Source organism: Gobius niger, assembly GCF_951799975.1.
Source record: "Gobius niger genome assembly, chromosome: 21".
NCBI classification, from domain to species: Eukaryota; Metazoa; Chordata; class Actinopteri; order Gobiiformes; family Gobiidae; genus Gobius; species Gobius niger.
The window spans coordinates 25,971,694-25,998,474 of record NC_136872.1 but is presented as its reverse complement, the minus strand read 5'-3'; the positions used below and the strand labels follow the sequence as shown (position 1 = coordinate 25,998,474).

The window sequence follows — 26,781 nt, the reverse complement described above, 5'->3', positions numbered from 1 at the left end:
TGTCAATTTTTTGTCATTTTTTTGTCAATTTTTTGTCATTTTTTTGTCATTTTTTTGTCCATTTTTTTTGTCGAATTTGTGTCATTTTTTGTCAATTTTTTATCACATTTTTATCACTTTTTTGTCATTTTATTAGTAAATTTTTTGTCCGTTTTTTGTCATTTTTTAGTCATTTTTTATCACATTTTTTTCCATTTTTGTAATTTTTTTTGTCATTTTTTTGTCATTTTTTTGTCAATTTTTTGTCATTTTTTTGTCAATTTTTTGTCATTTTTTTGTCAATTTTTTGTCCTTTTTTTGTCCATTTTTTTGTCGAATTTGTGTCATTTTTTGTCAATTTTTTATCACATTTTTATCACTTTTTTGTCATTTTTTTAGTAAATTTTTTTGTCCGTTTTTTGTCATTTTTTAGTCATTTTTTATCACATTTTTGTCACATTTTTGTCACATTTTTGTCATATTTTTGTCCATTTTTGTAATTTTTTTGTCAATTTTTTGTCATTTTTTTGTCATTTTTTGTCATTTTTTATCACATTTTTGTCACATTTTTGTCCATTTTTTGTAATTTTTTTGTAATTTTTTTGTAATTTTTTTGTCAATTTTTTGTCATTTTTTTGTCAATTTTTTGTCATTTTTTTGTCATTTTTTTGTCCATTTTTTTTGTCGAATTTGTGTCATTTTTTGTCAATTTTTTATCACATTTTTATCACTTTTTTGTCATTTTATTAGTAAATTTTTTGTCCGTTTTTTGTCATTTTTTAGTCATTTTTTATCACATTTTTTTCCATTTTTGTAATTTTTTTTGTCATTTTTTTGTCATTTTTTTGTCAATTTTTTGTCATTTTTTTGTCAATTTTTTGTCATTTTTTTGTCAATTTTTTGTCCTTTTTTTGTCCATTTTTTTGTCGAATTTGTGTCATTTTTTGTCAATTTTTTATCACATTTTTATCACTTTTTTGTCATTTTTTTAGTAAATTTTTTTGTCCGTTTTTTGTCATTTTTTAGTCATTTTTTATCACATTTTTGTCACATTTTTGTCACATTTTTGTCATATTTTTGTCCATTTTTGTAATTTTTTTGTCAATTTTTTGTCATTTTTTTGTCAATTTTTTGTCATTTTTTTGTCATTTTTTTGTCATTTTTTTGTCATTTTTTTGTCCATTATTTTTCATTTTTTTGTCATTTTTTTGTCACATTTCCATCATTGTTTTCGTCTCAGTTTTGTTGCTATTTTCACACCTTTTTTCCAGAAGCTTTTGGATTTGGGTAAAGCCAAACTGGAGAAAATGTGCTCGGTTCAGGCGGGAGTTAAGGGGTTAAAGTGAGCAAATACATTTATTTTTCCAGTGCTCTTGTTTTGTAGACATGCTTTGGAGCCCCCTGAAGGACCTCACAGGTACTACAGGGGGGGCTACGAAACAAGTGAAAAAAATGCATTTTAAAAGGAGAAATATGAACCCCACAAAATCAAGTATGAAAATAAGCATTTAAATACAAAAACTAAAACATTAAACATAGTAAAATCACAGTGTGTTCTCTCACATAAATCATGACTCAAATACTTCATAACATCCCGAAATTATGACTCAAGGCCTGAAGTCCCCGGGTTAGAGCAGGGCTGCCCAAATATGGCCCTCCGGAGAGTGACCTACTTTTCCTCCGCATCTGGTTAATATTAACTCTCTCCCATTCATTCTTAATGGTGAATATGGATGCAGTACACGCTTTGGCCACCAGCGTCAAATCGGGGGCGCTGTTTCACTCCTTCGGCACGTTGAAGGAAACACTTGTGTGGTGTTTCTCATTGCAAAGGTCGTTGACATCAATAAAGGCACGAGATTGAAACAAATACAAATGTTGAGATTAAAGGAGGACAAAACTACACCGAGAAAAAGAAGAAATCAGATATGGAGACTTTAACCCCTTAACTCCCGCCTGAACCGAGCACATTTTCTCCAGTTTGGCTTTAGCCCAATCCAAAAGCTTCTGGAAAAAGGTGAGAAAATGGCAGCAAAACTGAGACGCAAACAATGATGGAAATGTGAGAAAAAAGTGACGAAAAAATGATGAAAAAGTGGCAAAAATGTCACAAGAAAATGACAAAAAATGGACAAAAAAATGACAAAAATGTGATTAAAACATTGACAAAAAATGACAAAAAAATTACAAAAATCTGAAAAAAATGTGATAGAAAATTGACAAAAAAATGACAGAAATGTGACGAAAAATGTATGAAAAGTGGCAAAAATGTCACAAGAAATTGACAAAAATCTGAAAAAAATGTGATAAAAATTTGACAAAAAATGACAAAAATGTGACAAAAAAATGACAAAAAATGTGACGAAAAAATGACAAAAAATGACAGAAAAGTGGCAAAAATGACACAAAAATGTCACAAGAAATTGACAAAAAAATGACGAAAACATTGACAAAAAATGACAAAAAAATTGACAAAAAATTGACAAAAAATGAAGAAAAAAAATGACAGAAATGTGATAAAAATTTGACAAAAAAGTACAAAGATTTGACAAAAATGTGACAAAAAAATTACAAAAATCTGAAAAAAATGTGATAAAAAATTGACGAAAAAATGACAAAAAAAGTGACGAAAAATGTATGAAAAAGTGGCAAAAATTTCACAAAAATGTCACAAGAAATTGACAAAAAAATGACAAAAACATTGACAAAAAATGACAAAAAAATGACGAAAACATTGACAAAAAATGACAAAAAAATTGACAAAAAATTGACAAAAAATTGACAAAAAATGAAGAAAAAAAATGACAGAAATGTGATAAAAATTTGACAAAAAAGTACAAAGATTTGACAAAAATGTGACAAAAAAATTACAAAAATCAGAAAAAAATGTGATAAAAAATTGACGAAAAAATGAGGAAAAAATGACAAAAATGTGACAAAAATTGACGAAAAAAATGACAAAAAAAGTTACAGTAATGAGCTGAATACCCAACACAAAAATGATGGAAAAAAGATCCTCTGGGTTCAGGCGGGAGTTAACCGCGGTGGTTAAATCACACGTGCACAGAGCGCCCTCTGCTGGGGAAATGCACCAGAAGTGATGATGACGTCATCGCTGGCCCAGTGTCTTATTGTTTTTGTTGTTTATTGTTATTGTTGAGTTTTTGTTGTGTTTTCATCCTCGTTTTTGTCGCTTCAGGCATGTCTTTAACGAGGGAATGACAGAAGAACATGATGTAAGTCGATAATACCCCCCCTTTAAAGTATGTGTGAGATCTGTGTGAGTGAAACACGACTTCCGTTTGCCGTTCCTGACCTTAATGATAACCCTGAGGAGGAGGAGTTATCAGTGATTTGCCTCAGGTGCTCTGTGGAGCGGGTCACACTGTTTTTAATGCAGGCTAGCTGATACCATAGACATGTGCTAGCCGTGCATTAGCCTAGCGCCACGAAACTGAGGCCATATGTCAAAAATCCTGAAATATCCCTTTAAGTTTGTGACTGGATTTCCACTGAATGGCGGTGACACAGCTGTTAGAAACCACAGGGCAAACGGGGGGTTGGGGGCTCCTGCAGACTTGACTTTCTCAGAGCCATGTTATGGAGAGTTCCTTGTTCAATATAGCATTTTCTTACCAACAACAGCTAAGACATTGACCAAGATGCATAGGAAACTATTTTTGAATTTTTGTCACAATTTTGTTACATTTTCGATGAATTTTTGTCACAATTTTGTTGAATTTTTGTCACTTTTTTGTTGATTTTTTGTCACAATTTTGTCGAATTTTTGTCACTTTTTTGTTGATTTTTTGTCACTTTTTTGTTGAATTTTTGTTGAATTTGTGTTGAATTTTTGCAGAATTTTTGTTGACTTGTTGTAGAATTTTGTCATTTTTTAAAGTTTTTGTCACATTTTTGTTGAATTTTTGTAATTTTTTTGTTGAATTTTTGTAATTTTTTTGTTGAATTTTTGTCACATTTTTGTTGAATTTTTGCAGAATTTTTGTTGAATTGTTGTAGAATTTTGTCATTTTTTAAAGTTTTTGTCACATTTTTGTTGAATTTTTGTCACATTTTTGTTGAATTTTTGTAATTTTTTTGTTGAATTTTTGTCACATTTTTGTTGAATTTTTGCAGAATTTTTGTTGAATTGTTGTAGAATTTTGTCATTTTTTAAAGTTTTTGTCACATTTTTGTTGAATTTTTGTCACAATTTTGTTGAATTTTCGTCACAATTTTGTTGAATTTTTGTCACTTTTTTGCGTGACATAGGAGACTATAATTAAAAGCATAATTCCCCCTCTTTAGTATCATGACAGTTCCATCCATGTGTCTCTAATGTGTGTGTAGGTGATGGTGATCAAGTACCAGTCCTCTTATGGAACCGTGCACGGATCAGTCGTCAATTACAGCTGCGACAAGACACTGGTGCTGAGAAAACTGCACTTCTATGACTTGGTCTCACAACATTAGGCTCGTCGACGTTATTACAACCCCAGGCCTCCAGGCTCCCTCCTTTCTTTTTGTATATTGTTGTTAATGTGGCCTAAACCTGTTTTCCCCCATGTAGATTTGCTGCTGTGGTCCTGGGCTGTGATTGGTGGAGTGCATTGGGGTCCTGGCTGCTGATTGGGTCTCTGGCTTTGCTGCTCGTTAAAGCCACCTGTTCAGCCACACTATAAAAGGACTCCCCCGTGGCTCGTTCAGGGCTGCTGGTCCTTGTGGCCAGGACGCCATTTTGTATTTGTGTCTGTGTCAGGACGCCATTTTGTATTTGTGTCTGTGTCAGGACGCCATTTTGTATTTGTGTCTGTGTCAGGACGCCATTTTGTATTTGTGTCCCTTCGTGTCAGTAATGACTGTGGCTGCGTCCGAAACCATCAGATTGTCGCCTCTAAGCTCTAACACCAGCAACTAACTCCTTAACCTTTCATGGGTCGACTGTTAGATCTGTGCAGTTTGGGAACTAGAGCTTCAGCTGCATTTTGCACAATCCGTCCTTAAACAGGGGAAAGGGAAGCGACATCACCAACAGCTGTTCTTCTTCTTCTGTTTTTAGAGTTTCTGCTGATGGAACCACCTCTATGATGACTTCTACGTTCCATTCATGAAAAGTTCCACACTGAATCAAACGGCTTTAGCCTGTGTGAAAGAACATGGTCCCATCGGTTTCACATGATGTTGAACACAGTGTATGATGATGAGGAAAGATGGAGCTGACGGATCAGTAATCAAGTCAGTAATCACACAAATAATAATGAAGTAACTTTATTGATTGAAGAACATACAGGAAAATCAATGTGCATTAATCTGAAGCGCTCGGTGTAAATGTATATGACACAAGAGGGAGCAGCACATATACAAAGCCTTTGTTATTTCAGAGCAGTGGGACATTTGTGTGAAACAAAAGTGAAATCCGCTAAAAGGGAAGAAATAGTAAATATACATACACACATACAAGGATATATTTCATTGTGGCGTCATGAATCCTGTGAAGAGCAAGTTCATCTGAGGTTTAGTTCACGCTCTGATTTAAAGGAACTCAGAAGAATAAAAGTCTGTGATTCAGCAGCGACACAGAGGAACCCGGGCGCTCCAGCCCAAACCCGGCAAACAGAGGCTCAGAGAAACTGGAGCTGACGGTGTGGATGTGGTACAGACTTCCATCAGAGTGAACATTATAGAAGGACAGAGCTCCAGCCTCAGTGTCCAGCAGCACACCTACTCTACCGGACATGCCCCCATGCAAATCTATTTCCTTTTTATTATGACACAAAGACCCCCCGCGTCCCCTGACCCTCAGACTCCAGGACTGATCATTGTCTCCAAACCTACACTCCTCACTGTCCCCATTTCTTCTGATTCCTTTGTAACTCACTGCTATCTCCACGTCCCCTCTAAGCTCCGCCTCCCAGTAGCAGCGGCCGGTCAGAGCCGTGGAGCTCAGGACCTGAGAACAGGAGCTGAACCTGTCCTGGTGAGGTGGGAACAGCTGCAGCCTCTTCACGTGGGTCACAGAGCGTTTATCCTGGGACAGTTCCAGTGTGTTGTTGGCCGTGTTCGGATCCAGAAAGACTTCACACAAATCTGAGACACAAATACACAACATCACTTCCTGTTCCTGACGACAGTGTTAAGGGTACGAGGCTACGCAGGCGCTGAACATGAGGAACTTGGATTTGTAACTGAGGGAATGCAATGTCAGCAGAGAAACAGAATAAGTGTGAAATGTTCTTTGTCCAGAACATTGAGGGTTTAGAATAAAAAGGATGTTCATCCTGTCTATAGATTAAAACAGTTACATCTAATGATATTTGAATAGAATTGTCAAAGGAAAGTGACCTTGAAGGAAAAGTATGTGCATGGTTAAATAACTCGCATGGATGAGCTTCCTTTATGGGTGAAGCCGACGCCTCCACAGTCCCTCCATTATTCACAGTCTACTGTTTACAACAGTGGTTTCGCTCGGGATCATTTCTCTCCTTCATTTTGAAGGACAGGGTTGAAAAAAATCAGTCATGAGCAATTTTTATCCTTCATGAATTAATCTCTCATAAGCGTTTTTCTTTTTTTTTTTTAAATAAATGTGTATATATATATAGGCTGCATGTTAGTTATGTTAGTAAAAATGTGAGATTGCAGGATAAATGGAGCTAAACTAAACCTGATCTGACAGTGTTGGTACATTTTGCAACATAAATGTGCATAAACTGGTGCGTAAAAGTCTGAGAGGAGACGACTTTCAGAGTCACCTGCTCATCAACATCAAGGCTCAGATTACGCTCATACAAATGTAAAGTGGAGCTTGTTATTTGCATTTGTCAAGTTTAACGGAATGTAAGAAACGCTGGGTGAACGGGACAATGTTTACCAGTTCCATCACTGCACGACGCGCCGCCGCTACCACACGGGGAGGGAGGGGGGGGAAATAGATGAGCTCGTCCTGAGACTTACGTGAGAAGAGCGGCTCCACATGGGAAGGATATTATTAACCTTTAACCGCGTTTGCATCGTGGTTTTCTTCCCCGTGTTGTTGTTAGGAAAGTTAGCGAGCGAGGCAGTGATACGACTGTAAGAGCTCATCCAAGACAAGACGCGCTGTGAAACTTTAGAGAGAGAGAGAGAGCTGCGCGCTCTGAAAAACAGCAGAGCTGCGTCTTTATTCTCGTTTCGCCTTCATTTTCAATCCTTCAAAATGACGGACGGCCTTTGAAATTTTCCGTCAAAGTAAAAAATATTCCGTAAATGACGGAGAATTTTCGGTTAATGTCGCCTCTGATTTGCAACACACCAATGACATCACTTCCTGAATACTCACACTTCCTTGGGCCTTTAACCATCCATCGCTCTCCAGCAGGATCCAGCCTGAAACACAGTCATTCACTGAGGATTCACAGGTCGACCAGAGCAGAGACCGAGACCAAACCAGGGAACAACCTACTGATAAACCCTCCACTTTGTCAGGTGAGCTTTCAAACTATTTCCACTTTCAATGAATGAATCCACAGTCTATTCAAATCCACAGCCTGAGCAAAGTAAAGCCTCAACAAGAAAAGGTGATTCCAGCACATTCACTGTGCTTTGTTTCAATGAGCTTCTGCAATAACAAAAGGTCCAGTGTTGGATTCATGTCTGACCTTGTGTTGATGATGGGAGAGTGTGACTGCACTGAAATCCACCTCTGAGACGTGAGTGTCTGTGTTCCTCACCTGAGAGAGTCCAGGGGGCAGAGGGGGTCGTCCCGTACAGCGCTCAGGAGCTCAGCGGAGGCTCCTGGATGGTTGCAGCTCAAGTCTAACTCTCTCACAGCAGAGTGGGCGGAGCCTAGAGCTGAGGCCAGAGAAGCCCCGCCCCTCTCTGAGACTAAGCATCCGGACAGTCTGAAAACACAGCAGCTGCAACATCAGTCATGACTGTGGGACACAGGAGACACTGTAGGGCCAGTCTCACCTGAGGACCTCCAGCCTGCAGGGGGCGCTCTTCAGTCCAGCACACAGTTTCTCCACTCCTGAGTCCCCGAGGTCATTGTCGCTGAGGTCCAGGTGTGTCAGACTCGAGGAGCTGAGGACTGAGGCCAGATCATCACAGCAGCCATCGGACAGACGACAGTGAGACAAACTGAGGAGAGACAGATGTGGAGAGAAACTATTACACTAAAGCTCAGAACAGCTGGAGAAGAAGAACAATGACTTGACTGGTTGGTGAAATTTGACTTAATAATAATAATGCACTTCTTCCACAGGTAAATGAATATAGAGACAATTCCTCACAATCGAAAATCTACGTTTCATTTTGAACAAGGAGAGAGTTTACATTTACTGATGCATTTTCTGTGTTACACTTTCTGGTTTAATGTGAATAAAGTGATGCCTTATGGATTGGAGGAGGTGGACAAACTATTCCTCAGGGTGTTTGACGTTTGGAACATTAACATCAGGTCCGTCTGTCTTTTCTTTTTCATCTTTTTAATGAAGCTCATGATGATTTTTAAAATGAAAGAGTAAAAAGTGCTGGTCCTTTTTGGGCCGATTCCTCCAGAATCCTGAAGGCGCCGCATTTGGGCCCTGGGCCACAGTTATGACTTCCCTGGGCTAAATATTCATTCTAAAGTAGGGATGCACGATAATATCGGCCGCCGATAATTATCAGCATTTATCGGCATTTTGGCGCCATCCCCGATAAAGCCGATAAAAAAAAATTCGGCCGATAATCAGGCCCGATAATAATAAGCTCAAATGACGTTGAATCTTTGGCTCCAGCTCGCTGCCTTTCTCTCTCTCGCCTGCTCGTCCTGCAGCCGGAGCTGCTGCAGACTCAGGACAGCAGCAGATATACGCTCTCCACGGCCGACTTCTGCACGGATTTAGCTGAAAAACACGACGAGTATTCCAGCGAAACAGCTGTGCAGGCGCCTCCGTGAAGGAAGAGCTTTTTGACTTTTTACATCGAAGTCACTTCAACATCAGCACCGCAACAACATGAGAAAAAGACGAGGAAATGTGAACCGATGACTCGCTCACGTGAGTTACTGGGACAGAGCGAGGCCTAAAAACTCATGTATTATCTTAGTATTTCTGATCAAATAAACACGACAGCCCCGAGACTGAAGCGCTTTGAACGAGAGGAGTTTTACTTTGATGAAATGAGCCTCGTCACAAATGCATAAATGAGCCCAAAGCAGGAGAGAGAGTCTTGTTTTTGTGCTGTAGTATCAGATTATTAGTCAGAATCTGTCACAGATTTGGCATCACTTCTCTCTCATGTCAGAGACGCGAGTCTTCACGAGTCTATATTCCAGTATTGTGAATAAGAATTCATTAATGTGATGTCAACAAAAAGAAAAACACTAGGAAGGAAGTAGTAGTAGCTAGTATTATTGTTTTTTTGAATAAGCTGTGACACAGATGAGCAGAGTCAGACCTGCTCAGATGATGGAACTGTAAAACCCAGAGCTTTAGAAAAAGGTGAGACTCAAACCCAAAGTAAAACTCATGATTTGATTTATATTTATACACTTGTTTGTTGCTTGGTGGAGTTAATACATTTTGGGCAGAACTGTGAACTGTTACAGTGAGCTCTTGTCACAAAATAAAGTGCAAATATATTTACATAATTATCGGTGTCATTATCGGTATCGGGACATGCGGAATTATCGGTTATCGGTTCAAATTGGCATCATCGAGCATCACTAATCTAAAGTGAACACATTAAGGCTGTGCCTTGTTAATGACGCAGGTTCAAAGAGCGTGAGGTGCAGAGACAGAAGGAGGGCTGTTGTACCGCGGCTGCTGAGCCGTTTAAAGGACCGCCCAAAATCACACGGATTTATAGAAAAACATCCAAAACAATGTTATTAGAGCCACGCCTCCCAGTGCTTCTGTCTGAGACAAACACAGGGATTTTAGCCAAATGTGTTTTTCAAACCCTCAGCAGGTGCAGGTGAAAGGCTACTCAGAGAAACTAATGACAAATACTATAGTTCTGTTTGATACAGTTTGACTGAGGTCTGTGTCTGAAACTCACCTGAGGGTCTGCAGCCTGCAGGGGGCGCTCTTCAGTGCATCACACAGGTCCTTCACTCTGTCCTCGAGGAAGTTGTTACTGACGTCCAGGTGAGTCACAGTGGACGAGCTGACGACTGAAGCCAGAACATCACAGCGGTACAGGTTACACCCAGATAAACTGTGGGAAAGAGAGATATTTAAAACTCGAAAACAGTCTTGATAGTTTCAATTAAAGACTTTATTAGATCCTGAGGGACAGATTTTGTGCAAAAAAAAACACACACACAAGAACGAAACCATAGAGTCGACAACAAAACCATTTAAATTAAAGAATAAAAGAATAAATAAAACTTAAATAATGTCAGAATTTATTCTAAAACATCCCTTTAATTTTAAAAATCAATAACACTAGTGTGATGATAAAGGAGTTTTTGTCCTACACTCGGCCACAGCTGAGGCAGAGGTTTGAACTTCTGTGTGGGACTATATTGTAAGGCGTAATAATACCAGGAGTAGTTTGGCATCCGCACAGTAAAGTGAAGATTACTGCGCGGATTTTGAACTACTCCTGGTATTATTACGCCTTACAATATAGTTCCCCCTTTTATCCGCTTAGAAAATCCACATTGTTTAATTGTGTGTAATTATACTTCGTAGTGGAACACTTCACGTAACCATATTTAAATAGGGAAAACGTGGAAGAGCTTGGTAGCTTCTATCTTGACCTGTTTTGGAGCTATAGAGGAGAGAGGGAGAGGCTAAATGCTAACGCCGTCTGTGCTGTGTTTACGTGACTGAAGATCAGACAGGTCCTAAAGAACTCGTCACAGCTCAGGTAAGAACATATCTCAGTGTGGAAGAACGCTGGCCTGTTCCTTTAAGGTTTTGTTTTCAGACGTTCTTGTAAATATTGCTTCTATTTGTATCTGTACTAATAAAATGAACCATTTAAATGAAGTGGACTCACATGACTCTGGTGGAGGCTTTGGCCAGTGGCAGCAGACAGTAAAGAGCTCCCTCTGAAGGCTCGTATTTCCTCAGGTCAAACTCCTCCAGGTCTGAGTCTGAGGACAGGACGAGGAAAGCCACGGCCGACCACTCAGAATAAGACAACCTTTTATCAGATAAACGTCCTTCTCTCAGGCTCTGCTGCACCTGCTCCACCAGACTGTGGTCCTTCAGTTCATTCAGACAGTGGAGCAGGTTCATTCTTTCTTCTGCAGATAAGCCACCTTCATCAAGCGTCTTTTTGATGTACTTTGCTGTCTCCACGTTGGTCGGTGAACGACTCCCTGTCTGAGTCTGCAGACCCGACAGCAGACTCTGATTGGTCGACAGAGACAGACCCATGAGGAAGCGCAGGAACAAATCCAGGTGTCCATTTGGACTCTTTAAGGCCAGGTCCACAGCAGACTCATAGAACTTCACTTGAGATTCTTTCTCAAACCAATGCTTGGACTCAGACATCAGGTCGACTCCAGAGTTGAAGAAAGTGAGATGGACGTGAAGCGCAGCCAGAAACTCCTGCACGCTCAGATGGATGAAGCAGAAGACCTTGTCCTGGTACAGACCTGGCTCTTCTCTAAAGACCTGTGTGAAGACTCCGGAGTACACTGAGGCGTCTGCAGCGTCCAGCCCACACTCGCTCAGGTCTGACTCGTAGAAGATCAGGTTTCCTTTCTGCAGCTGCTCAAAGGCCAGTTTCCCCAAACACTCCACCATCCTCCTGGTCTCTGGACTCCAGTGAAGGTCTGCTCCTGTTCCCTCATGATACTTGATGTTCTTGACTTTGGCCTGAACCACCAGGAAGTGGACGTACATCTCTGTCATTGTCTGAGGCAGCTGTTCTTTGACTTCAGAGTCCATCACATGGTGCAGGACTGTGGTGAGCATCCAGCTGAAGACCGGCAGGTGGCACATGATGAACAGACTTACAGATTTCTTGATGTGGGAGATCATCGCTGTGGCCTGCTGCTCGTCCCTGAACCTCTTCCTGAAATACTCTTCCTTCTGTGAGTCGCTGAACCCTCGCACCTCTGTCACCATGGAGACGCACTCAGCCGGGATCTGATTGGCCGCGGCGGGGCGTGTGGTTATCCAGAGGCGAGCGGAGGGAAGCAGGTTCCCCCTGATGAGGTTCACCAGCAGCTCCTCCACTGAGGCGCTCTCTGTGGGGTCAGTGAGGGCCCGGGTCCGGCTGAAGACCAGAGGAAGTCTGCACTCGTCCAGACCGTCCAAGATGAAGAGCACCTGGTGATTCAATCCACAGAGGCTTCGAGTTTGGCTGAAGAAGTGGTGCAGCAGCTCCACCAGGCTGAACTGTCTGTCTCTGAGCACATTGAGCTGTCTGAAGGTGAAGGGGAACAGCAGCTGGATGTCCTGGTTGGCTCTGCCTTCAGCCCAGTCCAGACTGAACTTCTGAGTCAGCACCGTCTTCCCCACGCCAGCCACGCCCTTCGTCAGCACTGTCCTGATCGGTCTCTTTGCTGTTTCTTCTGCCTGTTCGTGGTCTTTAAAGAGCTCTTCACATTTCATCGTGGTCTCTGGAGCGGCTGGTTTCCTGGACGCCGCCTCGATGTGTCTGACCTCATGCTCCTGGTTGACCTCTGCGGCCCCTCCCTCGGTGATGTGGAGCTCTGTGAAGATCTGGTTCAGGAGGGTGGGGTTTCCTGCTTTAGCGACGCCCTCAGACACACAGATGAACTTCTGCTGCAGAAACCTCCTCAGTTCATCTCTGCAGACTCTGGGACTCACTGAGACACAAAACACATGGACATGACTCTGTGATGCTGAGTGACCCTGTGGACTGTAGAGCGGCCGCAAGTTACACAAAAACACATTTCCATCGTGAACATCATCGAGTCTAAAATATACCCTTACATAAACTGTTATCTAGATTCTTCTCTTTATACCAAATATAACATCCTGTGTGGAATCAGATTAGATTTCAGTACAATGAATGGTTATTGTTACAAGTAGAAGTGTCTCTTTTCAGAAACAAAAACGCTCCGAGCCAACAAACACATGAACACAGGAGAATCAGGGGAAATGAGATTAAGAGACCTTGACATCAAGCCAAGCATAGATTTAATCACAATCTGATTAAATGCACAGCCAGAATAAATAATATATACATTTTAGTTTTGTGGTTTCTTTTTGAAAGACACTAGGTAGAAACAAACTAAGCTGTTTCGACAGACAAGGAGCTCCTTCCGTCTACTGCTGTGTTTTTTTCTGTGCTGCCAGAGTTTTTTACATTGCAGTGCATAAAAAATGTATTGCCCAAGTTTTGTTTTCATTGCCAATCAACAAACTCATTTAATAACGAATGGGATTTTAGATCAGCCTCTCTGTGTAAAACTATATTACACTGTAAAGACTAATAGTCTTGCTTACTTGAGAAAAAACAGACACAGTAGAGTTACTCTCTATATCCAAAACCATGAATGTAAACAAGTGGAATGATATAGTTTTTTTTCTTAATTTCTAAAATAATGTATTAGGTATCGGATCGGGACTCGGTATCGGGCAATTCTCAAAATCAAACGACTCGGATTCGGATCGGGGGCAAAAATCCTGATCCTCATCTCTGTTGATGGATCTTATTCCTCGCTCTCTGATCTCTAAGGCCTCCCGGATCCAGCGCTTGTACTTGTCGTGCCCACGATCCTCGCCCCCTCCCAGTCCATGATGTGGTTTTCCCTTTTGCAGTGGTCTGATATTGCGGATTTGAGGTTTTCTTGTGGCCTTTTGTTTTATTGCTCTGGTTAAACGTCCCGCTGTCTCCTTCTGATGTTCCCGTTTACGTATATTGAAAGTCCGCCCTGTTTCACCAATGTATGTTTTAAGTTTTGCATGGGATTTCATAGATTACGTTGCATTTGTGATCGGGTTGAAGTTCGTCCTCGGGGTGTGCGAGTAACTGTCTTAACCCGGTGTGTGGTTTGATTATTGCGTTGATGTGTTGTTATTTTCTCCGTGACTCCCTGCAGTTAAGGTAGTGTGACCAATGACCATGTCTCTATTTTTCCCTCTGCTGCTCTGGGTGGTTTTTTGTCCTTTTCTGTGTTTTGTGTTTGTTCTTGACCTGCTGTCTCCCCTTCTGTACGGCCCATTCCGGGTCCTGGCATTGTTTTAGCGCCTGTGTGATGTGTCTCTCCTCTTTGAGTCGATCCTCGCCGTCTGTAATTATATTGATCCGTTGGAATAAAGTCCCGACTACTGAAAGTTTGTGCAATGGGGTGCTCTGATGTCCATAGTAAATACTGGTCCGTGTGTGTGGGTTTCCTGTAGACTGTAGTTTTCAGACTCCCGTCCTGTCAAATCCGCAATATCAGACCTCTGTAAAAGGGAAAACCACATCATGGACTGGGAGGGGGCGAGGATCGTGGGCACGACAAGTACAAGCGCTGGATCCGGGAGGCCACAGAGATCAGAGAGCCAGGAATAAGATCCATCAACAGAGATGAGGCGCCTTTACCCTGGCACTTCTCCACTGACCAGCCCCCGGCGGGAGGCGTGGCCACACTGGCAGGTTCATGTCTTATGTCAGTGTGGCCACGCCTGGAACTACAACATCCCGATAAGAGACGCATCAGGCACGTCCGGAGACGCCTCTGACCAAGACGGAAGGAGCTCCTTGTATAATAATAATAATAATGCATCGGTTTTATATAGCGCTTTTCTGGACACTCAAAGACGCTTTACATTGCACTGTTCATTCACTCCATACCCGGTGGTGGTAAGATACTATTGTGGCCACAGCTGCCCTGGGGTAGACTGACGGAAGCGAGGCAACCAGTCTGCGCCATCGGCCCCTCCGACCACCACCAACCACTCACTCACTCACTACATTCACTATAGGCTTCCTGGTGTTACCAAACGGTCTCCCATCCAAGCACCGACCAGGCCAAGGGCGTAGGTTTGGTGATACTATTGGTGGGGACACTTTACCCCCCCTCAAAAAAAATAAAAAATTGAAATGAATTAAAAAGCTTTTTTTTGTTTACCTCTAGACTTGTCAAACATCGTCACATAGGCATATTAATATGACTCTGTTGAAGTTTTGTTTTTATTAGTGAAAATCAGTGTCTAAACTCCCCGTGTTGCCCCCCCCCCCCTCACTGCTGCGCTCAGAGAACGTGGCACAGACTCCTCTCCCACTTAACTTGTTAATAAAATAAATTATGGAACGGGCAAACTTTCTGATGGTTGTTGAGTGAAACATCCGACATAAATAAACTAGAAACATGGCGTGTTTCCGTCGGACGCGTAAATGAGTCTCACGTAAAGAGACAGAAGCTCCGCTGCGACCTGAAAATATGCATTTCTCTGCAAATATTTGACCGATCAACGCGAAACAAAAAGTGTTGATGGCGATCGTCCTCTCCCAAGCCTAAAGTGCCACATCTGAGTCAAGTCTTTGAGAAAGATCACACAATGTGAATGAAGTTGGTGGGGACAACTCTGCCATCCTGAAATATTGATGGGGACATGTCCACACTAGTCCTTCAGGAAGCTACGCCCTTGGACCAGGCCCTTCCCTGCTGAGCTTCCCAGGTCTGACGGGATCGGGCAGAGCAAAGGCGGTCTGACCACACATGTTTGAACAGCTTAGTTTGTTTCTACCTAGTGTCTTTCAAAAAGAAACCAACAAACTAAAGTTTATTACTCAAGAAGACATAATGAATGTAATAAAAGAATAATATCGACAGTTCTTACGGCTGTGCAGACACTCGGCCAGTGGCTCCTGCTTCCTCCTCTTCAGGAAGTCCACTGTGATGTTCAGAAAAGCCTCTGCGCTCGGGTCCTCCTCCTCATGCCCTAAGTATTCTGGGTAATCTGAGGCGAGGAGCTTGTACAACCTCCTCAGCTGCTCTTGGACAAAAGTCTGGATGTCCTTCTCCAGATCCTGCAGCAAACAGCACAGCTTTAAGAGCACGACACACACACATGTACCGAACATAAGGACACTGTACAGACCATGAAGATGTGGAGCAGATGAGGGCCAGAGTGCTCTGGACAGGACTCCTCTCTGGAAATACAGTTCAGTGTGACACATCTGAGAGGGACAGGCTTCAACAGAAAACCATTCAAGCCATTTCTATAAGAGCGACAGTGACCAGACTGAACCTGTAGCCATCGTCTTCACAGTGAGCTCACCCTCCAAGGTTCTGACCTCCTCACTCAGACCTGTTTAACCTAGGGCTGTGCAATTAATCCAAATACGATTATGATTTTGATTACAACAGTAAACGATGACAAAATTAGCATAATCGCAAAAAATCGATTATAATTTTTTTTTTCAATTTTTTTTTTAGATTTGTTCAATTTTTATTTTATTTTTTTTCAAATTTTTAATGTTTGGATTTTTGTCACTTTTTTGCTGGATTTTTGTCACTTTTTTGCTGGATTTTTGTCATTTTTTTCATGGATTTTTGTCACTTTTTTGATGGATTTTTGTCTTTTTTTGATGGATTTTTGTCATTTTTTTGCTGGATTTGTGTCATTTTTTTGCTGGATTTTTGTCATTTTTTTAAATGGATTTTTGTCACTTTTTTGCTGGATTTTTGTCACTTTTTTGCTGGATTTTTGTCACTTTTTTTTGCTGGATTTTTGTCACTTTTTTAAATGGATTTTTGTCACTTTTTTGCTGGATTTTTGTCACTTTTTTGCTGGATTTTTGTCATTTTTTTCATGGATTTTTGTCACTTTTTTGGTGGATTTTTGTCTTTTTTTGATGGATTTTTGTCATTTTTTTGCTGGATTTGTGTCATTTTTTTGCTGGATTTGTGTCATTTTTTTCATGGATTTTTGTCATTTTTTTCATGGATTTTTGTAATTTCTTGCTGGATTTTTGTCACTTTTTTTTGCTGGATTTTTGTCACTTTTTTAAATGGATTTTTGTCACTTTTTTGCTGGATTTTTGTCACTTTTTTGATGGATTTTTGTCATTTTTTGATGGATTTTTGTCTTTTTCTGATGGATTTTTGTCATTTTTTTCATGGACTTTTTGTAATTTCTTGCTGGATTTTTGTCACTTTTTTTGCTGGATTTTTGTCTTTTTTTGCTGGATTTTTGTCACTTTTTTGCTGGATTTTTGTCATTTTTTTCATGGATTTTTGTCACTTTTTTGATGGATTTTTGTCTTTTTTTGATGGATTTTTGTCATTTTTTTGCTGGATTTGTGTCATTTTTTTGCTGGATTTTTGTCATTTTTTTAAATGGATTTTTGTCACTTTTTTGCTGGATTTTTGTCACTTTTTTTGCTGGATTTTTGTCACTTTTTTAAATGGATTTTTGTCACTTTTTTGCTGGATTTTTGTCACTTTTTTGCTGGATTTTTGTCATTTTTTTCATGGATTTTTGTCACTTTTTTGGTGGATTTTTGTCTTTTTTTGATGGATTTTTGTCATTTTTTTGCTGGATTTGTGTCATTTTTTTGCTGGATTTGTGTCATTTTTTTCATGGATTTTTGTCATTTTTTTCATGGATTTTTGTAATTTCTTGCTGGATTTTTGTCACTTTTTTTTGCTGGATTTTTGTCACTTTTTTAAATGGATTTTTGTCACTTTTTTGCTGGATTTTTGTCACTTTTTTGATGGATTTTTGTCATTTTTTGATGGATTTTTGTCTTTTTCTGATGGATTTTTGTCATTTTTTTCATGGACTTTTTGTAATTTCTTGCTGGATTTTTGTCACTTTTTTTGCTGGATTTTTGTCTTTTTTTGCTGGATTTTTGTCACTTTTTTGATGGATTTTTGTCTTTTTTTGATGGATTTTTGTCATTTTTTTATGGATTTTTGTCTTTTTCTGATGGATTTTTGTTACTTTTTTGATGGATTTTTTAAAGGCAACAAATAATGGTTTGAATAATCGTGATTTCAATTATGACAAAAATAATCGTGATTATTATTTTTTCAATAATCGAGCAGCCCTAAGTTTAACCACTCACACCGTATCACTTACAAATCAAACTTACTCTGGGTCTTCAAATGTAGCATCAGAAAAGCAGCTCCGGCCAGAACCAGGGGTGTCCAAGTCCCTGATGGAAACAGAGGCGACAGTGAGAGGAAGTCACACTGAGAAATGGACAGAAAACTGGACAAACCTGTTGAAGTTGAAGTCCTGATCTTTGGACTTCAGAGACTCACAGCTGGGTCTCAATCTGGATTTCTTTCTCATTATAGATACACGTTTTTCCAATTTTTTCCTGATGAAACAAAAGAAACAGATCCTAAATCATGAACCTACTGGGAAACAAAACTGAACGTCTCAATATTGAAACAGTATTTATTGCTGTCCGTTACGCAGAGCCGTGGGAAGATGTTTTAGTCATAGGAGGCGCTGAGGGACAAAATGTACCCCCAAAATACTTTTTCTGCATAAATCCTATTTATTACCCTCTTAACTCCCGCCTGAACCGAGAGCATTTTCTCCAGGTCAGCTTTACCCAAATCCTGTAGGCCAGTGGAACGCCCCATTTGAAAGACCTACAAAACTAAATGGATCTTTTTCCTCACGTCACATTTTTTTTCAGCACTTTTTTTGTCGGGCAGTCGTCTCTTTTTTATCACATTTTTGTGACTTTTTTGTCACTTTTTTCTCAATTTTTTCTCACTTTTTCGTCAATTTTTTCTCATTTTTTCGTCAATTTTTTCTCAATTTTTCGTCCATTTTTCGTCCATTTTTCGTCACTTTTTCGTCACTTTTTCGTCCATTTTTTCTAAATTTTTCGTCAAATTTTTTGGCAATTTTTTGTCACTTTTTCGTCAATTTTGTCTAAATTTTTCGTAAATGTTTTCGTCCATTTTTTCTCCATTTTTCGTCATTTTTTCGTCAAATTTTTCTCACTTTTTCGTCCATTTTTTCTCAATTTTTCGTCAATTTTTTCGTCAAATTTTTGTCCATTTTTTGTCCATTTTTTCGTAAATTTTTCGTCCATTTGTCGTCCATTTTTTTTCAATTTTTTTTCAATTTTTTTGTCCATTTTTTGTCCATTTTTTCGTAAATTTTTAGTCCATTTTTTCTCACTTTTTCGTCATTTTTTCGTCCATTTTGTGTCACTTTTTCGTCAATTTTTTCTCAATTTTTCGTCATTTTTTTGTCAAATTTTTCTGACTTTTTTGTCCATTTTTGTAATTTTTCTGTACATTTTTTGTCAGTGTTTTCTCACTTTTGTCACATTTCCGTCATTGTTTTCATCTCAGTTTCGTTGCCATTTTCACACCTTTTCTCCAGAAGCTTTTGGATTGGGGTAAAGCTGGAGAAAACGTGCTCGGTTCAGGCGGGAGTTAAGGGGTTAATATTGCCTGCCGTTCACAAACTCTCCACCAGGGGGTGCCGCAGCGCCCTCAGCACCCTGGGTTCCCGCGGCCTTGGACACATGCTCCTCACAGACGCCCACACGGACCAGGGACTGACTCCTGTGCCTGTGGTTCCTTCATACAGAGCAGACCCTCAGCTCTGAAGTGTCACCACAGAGAGTCGTCCAGTCTGAGGACCACAGTGTGTCTGCAAACTGAGACTGACCAGAGAGAAGAGGACAAACCTTTTAAAGTAAACGCCCCTGCCCATGGACATGTCACTCCGCATGGACTGACGGCTCAGGTCTGGAGGTTCTGAGTCCCTGAGGAGAACAGAGGTGACAGTGAGAGCAAGTGACAGTGGAGGAAAAGACAAAACAACTGGACAACAGGGCCCACTCTACAGCCGGAAAAATGGACGAAAAATTGAGAAAAAATTAACGAAAAATGGACAAAAAATGGACGAAAAAGTGACAAAAAATGGACGAAAAAATTGACGAAAAAGTGAAGAAAAATTAACGAAAAATGGACAAAAAATGGACGAAAAAGTGACAAAAAGTGAGAAAAAAAGTGAGGAAAAATGGACAAAAATGGAGAAAAAATTGAAAAAAAATTGAAAAAAAAAGTGAGGAAAAATGGCCGAAAAATTGAGGAAAATTTGACCAAAAATTGAGGAAAAAATGGATGAAAAAGTGACAAAAAATGGACGAAAAATGGACGAAAAATTGACAAAAAATTGACAAAAAAATAGAAAAAATTGACGAAAAATTGACGAAAAATGGACAAAAAATGGACAAAAAAAGGACGAAAAATGGACAAAAAATGGACAAAAAATGGACGAAAAATGGACGAAAAATGGACAAAAAATTGACGAAAAATGGACGAAAAATGGACAAAAAATGGAGAAAAAATGGACGAAAAATTGACAAAAAATGGAGAAAAAATTGACGAAAAATTGACGAAAAATTGAGAAAAAATTGATGAAAAATTGAGAAAAAATTGATGAAAAATTGAGAAAAAATTGACGAAAAAGTGACAAAAAATTGAGAAAAAATTGATGAAAAATTGAGAAAAAATTGATGAAAAATTGAGAAAAAAATTGACAAAAAGTGACAAAAAATTGTCAAAAATGGACAAAAATTGGACAAAAAAATGCAAAAAAGTCATGAAAATTTGACAAATGACACGACTGCCCAACAAAAAAATCTGAAAAAGATCAGTTTAGTTTTGTAGGTCTTTCAAATGAGGTGTTACACTGGCCTACAAGATTTGGGTAAAGCTGAACTGGAGAAAACGTGCTCGGTTCAGGCGGGAGTTAAGGGGTTAATATCGCCTGCCGTTCACAAACTCTCCACCAGGGGGTGCCGCAGCGCCCTCAGCACCCTGGGTTCCCGCGGCCTTGCACACATGCTCCTCACAGACGCCCACACGGACCAGGGACTGACTCCTGTGCCTGTGGTTCCTTCATACAGAGCAGACCCTCAGCTCTGAAGTGTCACCACAGAGAGTCGTCCAGTCTGAGGACCACAGTGTGTCTGCAAACTGAGACTGACCAGAGAGAAGAGGACAAACCTTTTAAAGTAAACGCCCCTGCCCATGGACATGTCACTCCGCATGGACTGACGGCTCAGGTCTGGAGGTTCTGAGTCCCTGAGGAGAACAGAGGTGACAGTGAGAGCAAGTGACAGTGGAGGAAAAGACAAAACAACTGGACAACAGGGCCCACTCTACAGCCGCACTAACAGGAGAAATGACTGGACATTCTGGAAAGAAAACAATATTTAGCATCACTTTATTTCACAGTAACCTTGACACATTGAACCAAACTAAATGCAGTACAATGTGATGCGCTCTGGAACAATCTGTAATCACTTGTATTAGTACTTTGCTGCTCAGGTCGGGAGGCCACTCTTTGTTAGTCGTCCCTCTTCTGCCCTCAGTTGAGCGTGAGGTTACTCAACCTATGCAGCGAGCTTAAACATAGCCTAGGAGAAGATGGCTCCAGGAACAACAGGACACAGTGTTTCTTCTGAGGTTCTTTACTGAAGACCAGTTTTCCTCTCATTTTGGCTTTGTAAAACTGTAAATACAGCAACAAAAATACAGTTACAATTATTGTGTAACATAAGAAAGAAAGCTAGCAACAAAGCTTGTCACATACAAAAACGTGTTTTCTTGTTAATTGAAATAACCTTATAAGTAATCAAAAACGTAACACAACATAAGAAAAACGAAGTTACACATTGTTACTTACAGATTATGGCATGTATAGCTTCCCAAAGATGTAGGAGACTGTAGGATGTCAACAGCTTCGGACATTTTTTCTCACATTACTTTATGCCTGCTGCTTACAATAAAAGACCACCGGGGGCAGTGTAGCGCACACACAATAAACGAAGAAGACCCCCGAAAACTAAGGGATAATACCGACACCTTGTGGGCAAACGAAGAAATGCATCAGAAATAAAACCTATAGAATATCAAAAAACCAGAGGGACAGAATACTCCCCGCCTGACATTGGTAGAATGTCACCCATATCAAACATGTAAATACAGATAAAGGCAACGAAACAAAGTACTGGATTTCAAGTACTGTCATTAGATACCAACAACACAACCTCACTAATAGGTCTGGTGTAGACTCTGAGTTCACCCTTGCGGAAAATCTTCACCTCTATTTTCCTGACAAGTCCGTCCGCACTTGGGAAGGTTTTGGTGATTAGTCCAAGTGGCCAGTTGTTTCTATGTTCAAGTGTCTCCTTTAGCAGAACAACATCTCCTGTTTGTAGATTTGGTTTTACTGTTTTCCATTTGCGTCGGTTCTGAAGTCCTGAGATGTATTCTTTTTTCCATCGGCTCCAGAAGACATCGGAGAGGTATTGTACACGCTTCCATTGAGCTCTGAAAAGATCACTGCTTTCAAACTGGCCCGGTGGGACTGGCGGGGTCGCAACTTTTTGCGTGAGCAACATGGCAGGGGTAAGAATGACAGGATTTTCTGGATCTGTAGAAACTGCTGTCAGTGGTCGAGCATTTACTATTGCAGTGACTTCAGCCATTAATGTCACTAATATCTCATGAGTAAGTTTTGCATTTCTATGTTCTAGAAGCATTGCGTCAAGGATTTTGCGTGTGACCCCAATCATGCGCTCCCAGGAGCCAGCCATATGTGACGCATGTGGGGGGTTAAAATGCCATTTGCAGCCAGAGTCTTTGAGAAAGCTGTGTAGTTTGCTGTTGTTACAGCCTTGTTTGTCTATTTGCAGTTCTTTGCAGGCACTCACAAAATTTGTCCCACAATCAGATCGAAGAAGTTTGACTGCACCCCTAATGGCGAAGAAACGACGCAGTGCGTTGATGAACGACGACGTGTCCATTGATTCTATAATTTCAATATGAATGGCGCGTGTGCTCATACACGTAAATATGACTGCCCATCGTTTTGCATCTGATTGCCCACCACGTGTTTTTCTGACTGTGACAGGCCAGGGACCGAACACATCAAGGCCTACATGTGTGAAAGGAGGGTCTGTAGACAGCCTGTCTTCTGGTAGCTCAGCCATGATCTGCTCCTGTTGTCTGCCCCTTAGCTTGCGGCATGTGACACAGTTGAATATCACTCTGCTTATTGTTCTTTTACCTCCCACAATCCAAAAACCTGCAGCTCTGACTGCCCCTTCAGTAAAATGTCTTCCCTGGTGGCATACTTTCATGTGGAAGTGCCTTATGATGAGTTGGGCAATGTGGTGCTTTCCAGGGATGAGTATGGGATTTGTTTCATCTGATGTCAACTGTGCTCGTTTTAGTCTCCCACCCACTCTGAGGATTCCATTAGTATCGATAAATGGGTTCAGTTTGCTAAGTGGGCATGAGTTTTTTAGAGGTGCACCTTTTTCAACTTGTCTTATGTCCTCTGCATAGACTTCTCTTTGAACGGTGTGAATGATAGTGGTCTGAGCTTGATTGAGTTGCTTTTCAGTTAAATGTTCATTACAGTTGTGCCAGCCATGACAGGAGCTCTCTGTGTTCTGCTTAAATGACTGAGCAATGTGTTGGAGTTTGGACATAGCTTTAAGTAGTACATTCCAACTTGAAAACTTTTCAAATCTGGCACTATTGAGTTTATCCTTTGAGAGAATGGTGGCACAAGTAGTGACTTCAGGTCGCAGTTCATTGTCAGTGTCTGGGTCTACAAGATCAAACGACTCTGCCTGTGCTTGCCCTTTTTCTGATTTGGTAAGGAACGTGGGTCCACTGAGCCATGTGGAGTTAGAGAGCTGCTCAGCAGGTAATGCCCGTGTGGCATGATCGGCAGGATTTAAGTGAGTAGGCACGTAATGCCACTGGTGAGCTTGTGTAGAGCGCCTAATACGTTCCACTCTGTTGTGCACATAAACATGAAAGCGTCTCTTTTTGTTAAAGATGTAACCGAGCACTACTTTAGAGTCTGTGTAGAAGCTCACCTGTTCAACTGAGATGTCTAGCTCCTCCAGGACTAACTCGGCCACCTCAACAGCCAGGACTGCTCCGCAGAGTTCAAGTCTGGGTATGGTGATGTCTGGTTTAGGGGCGAGCCGTGCTTTGCCGAGAATGAATCCTACTTCACTGTGTCCATCCCCATCTGTGAGTTTGAGGTAAGCAACAGCGCCCACTGCCTTAGTGGAGGCATCACAAAAGACATGGATCCCCTTAATTGGTGCTGCAGACAGTGGTATTGATGTGTACATTCTGGGGATTTCAAGTTGTTGAAGATGTTTGAGGGAGCCTTTCCATTGTTGCCACTGTTGTAATTTGTCTTTAGGCAGTTCGGTGTCCCATTCACAAATGTTAGTGGAAATATCTCTCAGTATGGCCCTGCCTTCTACAATGACTGGGACAGCAAAGCCAAGCGGGTCGTACACACTATTAATGACTGACAGTACTCCCCGTTTAGTGAAGGGCTTATCATTGACTGTTACCTGAAACTTGAACAGGTCTGTGGACAGGTCCCAGCCCAGGCCTAAGCTGCGCTGCATGGGTGGGGAAGTCTGCCCGAGGTCAAGGCCCTGCATGTCCGTTGCAAGGTCCTCACTTGGAAAGGCACTTGTGATGATAGGACAGTTGGATGAGATTTTATGCAAGCGTATGTTGCACTGAGCCAGCATCTTCTGAGCCCTACAGAGAACATTAATGGCCTCATCTGTGGAAGAGAATGATTTTAGTCCATCATCTACATAAAAGTGACGTTCAATGAACTCTCTTGCATCACTGCCGTATTCCCTTTCTCCCTCCATTGCAGACCGTTTCAGTCCATAGATAGCCACTGATGGGGAGGGGCAGTTCCCAAACACGTGTACTCTCATCCTGAATTCCTGCACTTCTCCGTCCAGATCATGGTTTTTGAACCACAAGAAGCGAAGATAATTGCGGTGGTCCTCTCTGACAAGAAAGTTGTGAAACATTTGCTCCACGTCTGCCATGGCTGCATATGGGTCAGACCTGAAACGCATCAGAACTCCCACAAGAGTGTTATTGAGATCTGGCCCTTTTAGTAGCACATCATTGAGAGAAACATTGTTGCATTGTGCACTCGAATCAAAGACTACCCTAATTTTTCCTGGCTTTTGGGGGTGGTAAACTCCAAAACTAGGGAGATACCAACATTCTTGGTCTGGAGTGAGAGCAGGAGCTGGTTCAGCATGGCCCTTTTGAAAGATTTTATCCAAAAACTCACCATAATGCTCTCTCATTTCAGGTTTCCTTTTTAGCGTTTTGCGGAGCGACATTAAACGACTGAGGGCCTGGTCCCTGTTGTTGGGCAAACGCTGTCTGGGGGTGCGGAATGGGAGCGGAGCTATCCAATTATTCTCATCATCTTTTGCAAAGTCTTTGTGCATAATGTCCAAGAACAAAGCATCTTCTGCTGAGAGTGCCACTTTGTCATCATCCGCTGTTTGCTGGAAAATGTGTCTGCCCAATTCAACTTGTGTCTTTTCAAGTGTAGGGTAGTTTTCTGTGTATTTGTCTTTGATATAGATGTTGTTTTCACAGGGGGTGAGGAAGGTAGGGCGCCCGTTGGTAAGAATGTTTGTCTTAAAAGAGTTCACAGTGGATTTGTGAGCACCTGAGAGGCAGACATCCCCTATAACTACCCATCCCAAATCAAGGTGTTGAGCATAAGGCGCACAGTTTGGACCATTCACCTGACTGCGGACCTTGTGAGCCTGGATGATGTCTCTGCCCAAGAGGAGAAGAATGTCTGCTGATGGGTCCAGAGGAGGAATCTCCGAAGCAATTGCCTGTAGATGAGGGTGAGCCGACGCAGCCTCAGGGGTGGGAATCTCATCCCTGTTATCTGGAATCTGATCACATTCTGTTAGTATGGGCAGCAACATGGACACTTTTCCATTCACATCCTCAATAACAAAGTCGCTAGCTCTGCGTCCTCCAGTCTCTGATAAACCAGCGCATGTTTTCATGGTGTATGCGAATACGGTACCTTTCACATTAAACATGTCAAAGAAGGCAGACCTGGCTAAGGATGAATTGCTTTGATCGTCTAACATGGCGTACATCCTCCTTTTCTCTTCAGGGGATGTGCGGGGATACACGTTGACTAAGCAAATCTTAGAGCAGGATTTACCTTTTAGGCCTTGGCCACACACTTTTGTACAACTGCTTGTGGTTACAGGGCTTGGGGAATCGGACTCCCCGCCGTGACTCTGAGGCAGAGGGGTAGTATCTTTAGGTGTCCATGGGGGTGGACCAACGTGCATGGCAGACACGTGCGCATTACTATTACATTCTGAGCATTGGACAATGGCTTTGCAGTCTTTGGCTCTGTGACTTGTGGAAGAACAACACTTATAACAAATAGCGTGTTCTTTGAGAATACCTTTTCTTTCGTCCAGTGTTTTTGACCTAAATCCCCTGCATTTAGCGAGTGAATGGGGCTTGTGGTGAATAGGACATTGCTTGTCCGGATTGAGAACAGATGTTTGAGATGTGCTGTTTGTTTGACTGATTTCGGTTTTGTTCACTTCAAACCGGAATTCTGTATTTAGTTGGTTTTACCAGTGGCTTGTCGACTCTTGGAGCTACTATGTTTGAACTTTGTAACATAAAGCTAGGATCTGTTTTCATTTCAGCATAGTCATTTACAAACTGAACAAAATATGAGAAAGGTGGGTAAACTGCACCATTGTCTCTTTTGTATTTTGTCCCTTGTTTCACCCATGACTCCTGGAGTCCGTAAGGGAGCTTTTCAACTATCGGGTTTATCCCCCTTGGGGTGTCAAGAAAGCTAAGGCCTGGCAGATAACTTTCGCTTTGTGCATACTGTAACTCTAGCAGAAGATCTGCAAGCTCCTGTAGTAGGTGAGCGTCTTTATTGGATATCTTTGGAAAAGTCTGTAAACGTTGGAAAAGTGACGCTTCGACTACCTCTGGAGAGCCATAACTCTTGTCTAGACGCTGCCACAAACGTTGGAGGCCTGCTTGTGGGTTGTTCACAT

General features: G+C 41.1%; 1 protein-coding gene across 1 annotated transcript; it reads right to left on the bottom strand.

Annotated features, from left to right (window-relative positions):
* Positions 1-5,521: 5,521 nt before the first annotated feature.
* On the bottom strand, positions 5,522-18,202 carry LOC306981079 (NLR family CARD domain-containing protein 3-like; the record flags this gene model as incomplete). Its single annotated transcript, XM_079580627.1, has 9 exons — positions 18,094-18,202; positions 17,965-18,027; positions 15,966-16,017; positions 15,705-15,894; positions 10,951-12,736; positions 7,930-8,097; positions 7,689-7,859; positions 7,298-7,344; positions 5,522-6,066 (listed from the first exon to the last, which is right to left on the bottom strand). The coding sequence occupies exons 1-9, from the start codon at positions 18,165-18,167 to the stop codon at positions 5,522-5,524; spliced, it is 3,096 nt and encodes a 1,031-aa protein (XP_079436753.1). The 5' UTR covers positions 18,168-18,202.
* Positions 18,203-26,781: the final 8,579 nt, after the last annotated feature.